The sequence below is a fragment of the Mytilus trossulus genome, chromosome 2 (assembly GCF_036588685.1).
Source record: "Mytilus trossulus isolate FHL-02 chromosome 2, PNRI_Mtr1.1.1.hap1, whole genome shotgun sequence".
Taxonomy (NCBI): domain Eukaryota; kingdom Metazoa; phylum Mollusca; class Bivalvia; order Mytilida; family Mytilidae; genus Mytilus; species Mytilus trossulus.
In genome coordinates, this window is record NC_086374.1 from 57,176,842 (window position 1) to 57,188,153 (window position 11,312).

General features: G+C 35.4%; 1 protein-coding gene across 1 annotated transcript; it reads right to left on the reverse strand.

Annotated features, from left to right (window-relative positions):
• Positions 1-1,620: 1,620 nt before the first annotated feature.
• LOC134705886 (uncharacterized) lies at positions 1,621-2,226 on the reverse strand. Its single transcript, XM_063564601.1, has one exon. It carries the CDS (start codon positions 2,224-2,226, stop codon positions 1,621-1,623), a length of 606 nt encoding a protein of 201 aa, XP_063420671.1.
• Between the last annotated feature and the right edge of the window lie 9,086 nt (positions 2,227-11,312).

The following is an 11,312-nucleotide window of genomic DNA, read 5'->3' on the forward strand; positions in this document are numbered from 1 at the left end:
CTTTGATGCGCACCCTTTATAGCATACCCTTTATCACACCCCTACCCTTTATCGCATACCCTTTATCGCACCCCTACCCTTTATCACACCCCTACTTTTTTTTTTTTTTTTTTTTACATAAAGTCAGTTTTGGGTTTTTTTTGCTTATGAAAAATTTTCCTCAATTTTTTTTTATGACGTCATTGTTTGGTATGTGACGTCACGAACGTCGTTTTCATATTGTATGTGACGTCAAGAACGTCAAATTTTTTTATTTTTTTTTGGCACACTAAATGCAACTATAAAAAATACAAAAATAAACAAAATATTTTTAAAACAACAGCACGTAAATTGTAAGGTAACCAAGGTGCTTCGGATTAGTAATTGAGCAGTTCATTTGTAAGGCCATTGAAACAAGACAAAAGTAGATCTGAAGGTAACCCAGTGTTATGAATCAGAAAACAGTTCATATAATACTCTTCTGTTGAAACATATGATAATGCGTATAATACATGGCAAAATCCGTATCACATGCCGTATCACCCTCGACCAATATCATCCCTCGGGCCTAAAGGCCCTTGGGCTGATATTGATGTCTCGGGATGATACGACATATGATACGGATTTTGCCATGTATTATTCTCTATACATTCCCTGCCGTAACACTTGTACAACAAAAATGTAAACAAATGAAAAAATCATTTCACTTCCAGTGTTTTACACATTAAAAATTTGATTAACTTGATAATTATCATCCTAGTACCAACATCTGTACACACCTAACTTGTAAAACTATGTTTTAGCTAATAAAATGCCTTCCCTTATAATTTATTGGCAAAAAAAAATGAAACTTTGGCCTGTGAAATCCATAAAAAAATAGTAAATTAATGCCATATCTTTGATTACAAAAAAAAAATGTGTTACTTGCTCGTGCGAGCCAAGTTACTATGCGTAAGAACACAACCGTTATGTTTAAAAGAATATTTTTTTTTCTGAATTTATAATATCATAACAAGTATTTCCAATGCCTTACACTTCCCCCAACTTCAATATATGTTAATTCTCCTGAATTAAAAAAAAATATCAGTATAAATATGTTATTTTAAAGAATTGTTCATAAATTGTCTTTCTCTTCATTGGTCTTCACCAAGTCTTAGTTGTACACCCATGGCATCAATTGTGTTCAAGATAGTGTCTGTTGTTGTGTCTCTCTTTGATGATGATGCTTCAATCATATCAAGCAATTTAAAGGTGGTGGGATCGTCTGTTTTACTCTTAATAATATTGGCAATTGATTGGTACAGATAGTATCGACTTAACTGTCATTGTATTGCCCTCTGTTGATTGTGGGGTTTTCGTGCCTGGAAGTGCCAAAAAGTGATACTTTAATAGAAGCTCCTCCTTTGAAAATTGAAGCTGTTTCCCGGTGTTTAACTCCAGTGCAATGCTAGCATACTCCCAGTTGAAATATCTTTGTTCAGGGGACATGTTTTTCCAGTTCTTCGGGGGCCATTTCACTTCAGCTGGTATGGTAATCAAAGTTACGATTTCTTCTTTCTCCCATTCCCTCCACCCAGCTGGGAAAAGTGGCATCCCACCTCTCCTTAAAAGTTGGTCTGCTCTTTCACTGGCAGTGTAAAATTATTCACTTTGCAGGTTCTCTCCTTCCTGCAGTCTCATTAGTTTTGCTTCCTTCGACCTGGTTTCTTCTGCTAATCTCTTGATTTCTTCCTCTTCCTGTCTCCTTAGTTCTTCCTCTTTCATTCTTATTTCCTCATCCTGTTTGTGTTTTTCCCTTCTCCTTTGTTCTTCCTCCTCCTCCTGTTTCTGTTTTTCCTTTCTCTTTTGTTCTGCCTCCTTTAGTCTGACTTCCTCCTCCTGTTTCTGTTTGTCTTGCTTCTTACGTTTTTCCTCCTTCCGTCTGATCTCCTCATGTTCCTGTTTTTCCTTTATCTTTTGTTCTGCTTCCTTAAGTCTGACTTCCTCCTCCTGTTTCTGTTTTTCCTGCTTACGTTCTTCCTCCTTCTGTCTGATCTCCTGTTTCTGTGTTTCCCGCTTCTTATGTTTTTCCTCCTTCCGTCTGATCACCTGTTCCTGTTTTTTCTTTCTCTTTTGTTCTTCCTCCTTTCGTCTAACTTCATCGTCCTGATTTTGTTTTTCCTGCTTCTTTTGTTCTTCCACCTTCCGTCTGTGTTCCTCCTGTTCCTGTTCTTCCCTTCTCTTTTGTTCTTCCTCTGTTAATGTCATTTCCTCATCCTGTTTCTTGTCATCCTTTCCTTCTCGGTCGTCTTTCTACCCTTCTTCTGGCTTGTTGCTTTCTTAAGAATCTCTGGTTCTTCATTGTCGCTGTCGTCTTCCAAAATAATATCAGATGTTGATGGTGTTTTCAGTGGTGATAGAGGATTTGTGACGGCTTTTGTCTGTTTTCCTGGCAATAGTTCATCTGACGTTTTTATATCTGTTATATATTCCAATGATATTGATAGTTTCCTAGCTACTACTGGAGTCACTATAGACTTTAGTTTACCGTCTATAGAGATAGAGAAGGTATGTGATCCTGCATATTTTATGTTTAATAGTGCTGTCATCCTTCTTATCAGAGCGTCAAGCATTTTGTGGTCTCTAAGAACCTAGTCATTCAAATGGATCATTTGAAATCTTATAGACACTCCAAGGTCCAATTTGAAAATGGCTGTAGAGTCCCCAAGTCCCAAAGTAAGTTGCTGGAGGGCCAACCCTTCATAGATGGTGGGGCGTGTATGTGAATATATACCATTGGTTTTCTCCGACTCAACCTCTTCTTCTTGCGTACCTCTTACCCTTTGCTTGGGACACTTCCACCCTAGAGTCCAATCCTCTTTCTTTCTGTTGGTGTTGTCAGTCCTGTTCAAGAATTCCAGAACCTCAATCCTGGCTTTCATTGCTTCTTGCGAGTTTTCGTTGGATGATAGGATTACCTTAGCATAGGTCTCTGGGTAGTTTGCCATCAAAAACCCATTGTTTTCGCTCAGGAAGCTATAAGGCATGAATTCTATTTTACTGCGGTGGTTGGCCATGACATGCTCCTTAAGGTCAACCATCCTCCTGTATGACTTCTCTTCAGGACACCAAACACAAACGACCGAAAGCCGTTTGTGTAGGGCAGCTGCCAGATGATTATTCAATTGTCTCCGTGTCCGGAACGTCATGGGACACAGCGAACACTTTACCTCAATTTGAGATGATGGTCTCATTCTGAAATTGAATCATCAATTATAAATCCCTCCACCATACAACATATATTAATACAATACATAATATCATGTAGTGTCCTGTAGTTTAACTATATTTGTTTGTGTGTTTAAAATCCTCCCTCCATATGGCATATGCTGGTAGTAAAATTGAGAATGGAAATGGGGAATGTGTCAAAGAGACAACAACCCGACCAAATAAAAAACAACAGCAGAAGGTCACCAACAGGTCTTCAATGAAGCGAGAAATTCCCGCACCCGGAGGCGTCATTCAGCCGGCCCCTAAACAAATATATACTAGTCCAGTGATAATGAACGCCATACATCTAAATTGTACACAAGAAACTAAAATTAAAATAATACAAGACTAACAAAGGCCAGATGCTCCTGACTTGGGACAGGCGCAAAAATGCGGCGGGGTTAAACATGTTTGTGAGATCTCAACCCTCCCCCTATACCTCTAACCAATGTAGAAAGGTAAATGGATCAGGCTAAATTCCAATTAAAAATATGATATCCACCCCCTTGGTATCCCTATTCCAAAAATCTCAAGCCTCCTCAAGACAGAAAGTTGTCGTTAATTGCTTTCCGCTGCGCAGCTTGCGCATTCAAAAAAACCGCTTGGCAGTAGTTTAATCTGCCATTCCCCTGGCAGGAAGGATCATCCTTCCCTTACAGCCAAAAATATGTCCTGAAGACATTAGAGGGAAAAAATTAAAAGGGAGTGTACTAAGATCCAAGGCAATATGGATCTCAGAAGGTGAAAAACCTAGTTAATATTTTTGTAATTTGGAATCTAGAAATTTTACGAATAAAATTATCCCTAAAGTACAAAAAGATGATGGAGAAATGATTAATAATCAAAAAGGTATTCTCAAAGAGTGTGAATTTTTTTATCAAGAGTTGTACTCAAAAAATAATATTGTTACAGATAAGATTAAGAATTTTGATACTGTTTTTGATAAATACAATGTTAACAAATTAACAAATGAGGAGTCAGGTGATCTAGAGGGTCCAATCAGTCTACATGAGGCATCAATTGTTTAAAAGCAATGAAAAATAATAAAAGTCCAGGATCATCCTGTTTTACAGCTGAATTTTTCAAAGTTTTTTGGGGAAAAATTGGTCCATTTGTAGTAAGATCCATAAATTATGGTTTTGAAAAAGGTCAACTCTCTGTTACACAGAGACAAGGTATAATTACATGTATACCTAAAGGAGACAAACCACGACAGTTTCTTAAAAACTGGAGACCAATTACTCTCCTAAATACTTCTTACAAAATTGCATCAGGGGTTATTGCTAATCGATTTAAAAAAGTATTGGGAAAATTGATTGATCCGGATCAAACTGGCTTTGTACTAGGTCGATTTATAGGAGAAAACACAAGATTGTTATATGACTTGATGCAAATTGCAGAAGAAAAAAACCTACCAGGACTTCTCCTATTTGTCGACTTCGAAAAAGCGTTCAACTCATTATCATGGAATTTTCTACAATATGAATATTTGGTTACAAGAAATGATCTTTAATACGGGAATTACATGATATATAACACGAAGAAAGTAAGCCATGAGTATTTAAAAATACATTCCCTGCCGTAACACTTGTACAACAAAAATGTAAACAAATGAAAAATTCATTTCACTTCCAGTGTTTTACACATTAAAAATTTGATTAACTTGATAATTATCACCCTAGTGCCAACATATGTACACACATAACTTGTAAAACTATGTTTTAGCTGATGAAACGCCTCCCCCTGTAATTTATTAGCAAAAAAAAAAAAAAAAAAAAAAAAAAATGAAACTTTGGCCTGTGAAATCCATAACAAAAATAGTAAATTAATGCCATATCTTTGATTACAAAAAAAATGTTTTACTTGCTCGTGCGAGCCAAGTTACTATGCGTAAGAACACAACCGTTATGTTTAAAAGAATAATATTTCTGTTTCTGAATTTATAATATCATAACAAGCATTTCCAATGCCTTACAATACTATTAAGACAAAAATATATTTGTTTGCACCTTTCTTGAAAATATATGAAGCTATGACCCCTTAAATAAACGTTATTTGTATTTTAAGGTCAATTGTGGTAAGAATTACCATAATTTGAATTTGTTTTTGACATAATTAACCTTGGACTCCATCCACGATCCAAAATGTTTTTATATTTGATGAATTCTTAATCAAAATTGGAATCTTTTGGTTACAACACATTTTGGATCGTAGGTGGTGGCCAAGGTTTTTCTTAAACTTTTAGGTATGAAAATTGCACAAAATCATCATATTTGACAAAATGTCCCAAAATTGGCTTACTTTGGAGAATATTATGCACTCTTATGAAAAGATCTGATTTATTTAGCATTAACACTTTTCAAATAGACCCATTTACAAACCAAATTGTGACCTTTTTGGAGCTTTATGATAAAGTTGATATGTTAGGTCATGTTGTGCCATTTGTGAACTTTGTCCTTTGTCATTATTATCTATAATTGGCTTAACTGTGTTGTTGTATTATCCATAAAAGGGTCAAGCGAGAGCTGCAACATTTAGTTTTGAATTCGCAAACTAGACACAGTTTGACATAATATTATTGTCGTCTCCTCTGTTGTCCTCCTGAAGATTATATCCTTGTTGTAACTTACTATTGGTGTTTTAAAACCTCACCAGGCTATTACTATGCACACAAGATTGTTTTAATATAAAAAAAAAATGAATTATAGCTTTAACAATGAATTGATAAGAAATATGTTATTTTTGTTTTAAATTCATGCATAATACTTCATATCATGATGTCACAAATACCTGTAGAAAACAAATTAATTGTCTACGAAAAGTCAATGTAGCAGGTCAGTTTCATTTATTTTTTAGGACTGGAATTAAAGAGCGTATGCATTGACACAAACGATCTTTGTATAGAATGTTTGTTATAACATTTTACATGTCTGACTTGAATATTAAGTTTGCCGAAGTATGTGCTCTTAGTTTTATTGTCCTTACTTTTGTTGAAATCCATCAGATTTTGTAAATATGTAATTATGACCAATTTTGGTTAAAAGTGTAACCTTTTATAAGAAAAACTATTACTATTTCACTTTCATTTGTGTTTTTTTTTTCAAATTTAAATATGTTTTATTTTAAAACAAATGACTTAATATTTGAGACCAAGTATGGCCATTGCATTGAAGGATAGGTGTGTACTGTTAATCGTTGTACGTTTGAAGGACATGTTTTTAAACAAACAGTTAGCATTGTCATACGAACAAACTGTGACCCTCTTATTGTCGACTTGATCCTTTATCCATTTGAGGCTGGCTTCATACATGAACTTCTTAGGAAGAAAGAAAAGAAGTAAGCGGTATCATTGAACTTTGTTTTCCGCTATTTAGATGATCTTCGATCACTTAGTAATTAAAAAAATTGATGATTATGTTGAACACATCTATCTCTTTGAAACTGATATAGCAGATACAGTTATGTCTACCTCACATCTTGACTTACATATAGAAATTGACAATGAGGGTCGGTCGAAAAAAAAGCTTTACGACAATTGAGAAGATTTCGGTTCCCTATTGTGAACTTTCCATTTCTTAGCAACATTCCTGCAGCGCCTGCAAACGGAGTATATATCTCCTAATTGATGCGATATTCCCAGCTTGTATTCCCATCATAATTTCCTTGATAGAAGGGTTGCTGCTCACAAGAAAGCTTTTAAAATCAAGAGTTCCAAATGTTCGGTTGAAATCATCCTTCCTTATTTTATGGAACCCATCACACGTTGGTTGACTGTTAATGAATAGCCGTTTCACCTATCATTGCGGATATGTTCCTAATGTCGTTACTGCAATCCCATTCACTTTTAACGAATGTGACTTACCTAATCAGAGTAAATATTGACATGAGCAACACAACGGATGCCACATGTGGAGCAGGATCTGCTTAATCTTCCATAGCACATGATATCACTCCCAGTTTCATGTGGGGTTCGTGTTTCTTAATTTTTCTAAGTTGTGTTTTGTTTATTATTATTTGTCTGTTGGTCTTTTTAAGCCATGGCGTTGTCACTTTATTTTCTACTTATTGATTTGAATGTCCCTCTGCTACATGTACCTTACGCCTCTCTTTCAATCTAAGAAGTCGTCCTGAACATGCATAAAATAGTTGCCATTTGATATTAAGCTTACACTAATCAATCAATACGAGTAGAGTATATTATTATGTAAATATAGCAGTTACTTTTCTTAGCATAGGACACGAAAAAAAAGGTTAGAAAATATAATTGACAAAAGTAAATAAAATAACAATTTCACAAAGAGCAATTATACAATAAAAAGATCTGTTTCTGTGAATGATAACAAATTCAAAATTAATTTAATTAGGTACATATTTATACAATGCATTTTAAAGTTGTATTACACAACATTTATCACGCATTACACAATGTAGATGAAAAAACACTTCATATGCAATACCTACCCGCGTTGAGGATAAATATAGATAATCATAGTACTGCGGGAATTATGTATGAACTTAGAAAAGGATAGTGCAAGTTTCAGGTTAAAGTTTTTGGTCAAGGTAGTTTTTAATGAAGTTGAAGTCCAATCAACTTCAAACTTAGTACACATGTTCCCTATGATATGATCTTTTTAATTTATTTGCTAAATTAGACTTTTGACCCCAATTTCACGGTTCACTAAACATAGAAAATGATTATGCGAGAGGCGCATCCGTGTACTATGGACACATTCTTGTTCTACTTTATAAATACAACACATTCTACAATTTTATGATTACGAAATTGGTACCGAGATCAGTAATAGTTGTTTACTACGAAAATAAAAATATTCCTTAATAAAACTGTGCATTAATTGCAATGATCAACATGTCCCTGCAGAATGTTAAAAGGTTTCAAACAGCAAATCAAGTATGGAGATTGTGAAGAAGAGAAATTTGTGTTTCAATTGTTTTGGTAACAATAAAATATCAGAATGTGGGACGAAAAACACATGTCAAAAATGTAAAGGCAAGCACCCCACAAGTTTGTACAATGATTTTTTTCCAAAAAAAATTCACAGTCACCATATTACAATTAGCACCGAAAATAACACATCGATCATGCATTCATCTGCTATTCAACAAAGTTCCACATTCTTCTTGAAAACCGCAATAGCTCCAATATGGTCACAGAGTCAGTGCGCAGTCGTTAACGTACTTTTTGACGAAGGAGCTCAACGATCCTTTATAGCACAGGCATTAGCCGACAAGTTGAAAGTCAGACCAGACGGAAAGAAAACCAGTAACATATCAGCCTTTAAAGATGCAGACAAGAATGTTTGCCACATGAATAAGGCCACATTATACTTAGACGCAGAATCAGGAGAAAAAAATAACTTAATAGGTATTGATTGTACCTGCCATACATGTATCAGCGCCAATCAGGAATAATCGCAGATAACTTTCACAGCAACTACCATATTTGAAGGGACTAAAACTAGCCAACCCTTTATCAGCTTTGAAATTTCTTTACTCATTGGAGCAGACCACTACTGGTCACCATATTACAATTAGCACAGAAAATAACACAACGATCATGCATTCATCTGCTATTCAACCAAGTTCCACCGTCTTCTTGAAAACCGCAATAGCTCCAATATGGTCACAGAGTCAGTGCGCAGACGTTAACGTACTTTTTGACGAAGGAGCTCAACGATCCTTTATAGCACAGGCATTAGCCGACAAGTTGAAAGTCAGACCAGACGGAAAGAAAACCAGTAACATATCAGCCTTTAAAACTGCTTCATGCTCCCAATTTATACTAAATGCGACTTTGTTAAAACACTTTGAAGAGAATCCTACATTAGTCAAACAGCTTCAAAAATTACACAAGACTTGTGTGTAGACAATGTATTAACTACTTTTACTGACGAAGACGACCTAATGCAATTTTACTGTGATTCCAGATGCTTATTACAGAAAGCAGGCTTTGATCTCAGATCATGGAACTCTAATTCTAACAGACTACAAGAACTTGCTGACACAGAGAACGTACAAGATTCCAGTAACAAGGTCAACATACTTGGAATGTGTTGGAATGTAGCGGACGACAAACTTTTATTTGCAGAAGTAAACATATATGGTAGATTTGACTAAAAAGAGAAGTCATACGACAGTCGTCTAAAATCTTTGATCCGCTTGGCATACTTAATCTCTTTAAAGTAAAAGCAAAGATACTAATACAGTCACTATAGAAACGTAATTTTGGATAGGACGAACGCTTCCCTGAAGATGTAACTACACAATGGACAAGAATGTTTGCCACATGAATAAGGCCACATTATACTTAGACGCAGAATCAGGAGAAAAAAATAACTTAATAGGTATTGATTGTACCTGCCATACATGTATCAGCGCCAATCAGGAATAATCGCAGATAACTTTCACAGCAACTACCATATTTGAAGGGACTAAAACTAGCCAACCCTTTATCAGCTTTGAAATTTCTTTACTCATTGGAGCAGACCACTACTGGTCACCATATTACAATTAGCACAGAAAATAACACAACGATCATGCATTCATCTGCTATTCAACCAAGTTCCACCGTCTTCTTGAAAACCGCAATAGCTCCAATATGGTCACAGAGTCAGTGCGCAGACGTTAACGTACTTTTTGACGAAGGAGCTCAACGATCCTTTATAGCACAGGCATTAGCCGACAAGTTGAAAGTCAGACCAGACGGAAAGAAAACCAGTAACATATCAGCCTTTAAAACTGCTTCATGCTCCCAATTTATACTAAATGCGACTTTGTTAAAACACTTTGAAGAGAATCCTACATTAGTCAAACAGCTTCAAAAATTACACAAGACTTGTGTGTAGACAATGTATTAACTACTTTTACTGACGAAGACGACCTAATGCAATTTTACTGTGATTCCAGATGCTTATTACAGAAAGCAGGCTTTGATCTCAGATCATGGAACTCTAATTCTAACAGACTACAAGAACTTGCTGACACAGAGAACGTACAAGATTCCAGTAACAAGGTCAACATACTTGGAATGTGTTGGAATGTAGCGGACGACAAACTTTTATTTGCAGAAGTAAACATATATGGTAGATTTGACTAAAAAGAGAAGTCATACGACAGTCGTCTAAAATCTTTGATCCGCTTGGCATACTTAATCTCTTTAAAGTAAAAGCAAAGATACTAATACAGTCACTATAGAAACGTAATTTTGGATAGGACGAACGCTTCCCTGAAGATGTAACTACACAATGGACTACTTATCTACAGATCTTAAAGATACAAAATAAATTGAAATTCCGAGACTACTAAACAACGGTGGAATATCACCACAATCAGCTAGTTTACACATTTTTACCGATCCCACTAAACAATCTTATAGATCATGCGCCTACATTACACAAGGAAAACGTTCGCAATTAGTTATAGAAAAAACAGAGTTGCACCGCTTAAAGTTATTACTTTGCCACGACTGGAGTTGATGTGCGCCATAGTTGGAGCGAAATAGGCAAACATGTGTCAAATATTTTCAGGAATTACACAAATCACATTTTGGTGTGATAGCTAAATCGTTCTTAGCCATGTTAGCTGGCTGTATTCGTCCAAAATATACAAAAACCTTTTTATTGCTTATATAATTACAGAAATCTGGCAACTTGTGGAAAATAAAACTTTGATGTATTGTCCAACCGACTGTAACCCGTTGACTATCCTACGCGAGGAATGTCGTCCTCTAAGTTTTTAAATAATTAAACTAGGTTCAACGAACCAAAATGGGTTGCACATGAAGACCAATGGCCGCATTGGGATTAAAATTCAGTTTCTATGACAACTATTACAGACATGAAAGTAAAGAAATAAACCGGCAAATTCTACATAATGTTGACAGATTCACAAAGGAATTCGAAGTTATCAATATAGAGAAGTTTAGCAGTTATCCGAAACTTCTTCGTATTATGTCTGGAGTATTACGCTTTATATAGCGAATTGCTGAACACGCACACAAAACAGGAAATAACAAAAGGTAGAGGAAGACGAATTTCAAAATGCTTCACTCGTGTTGAAATTATTTT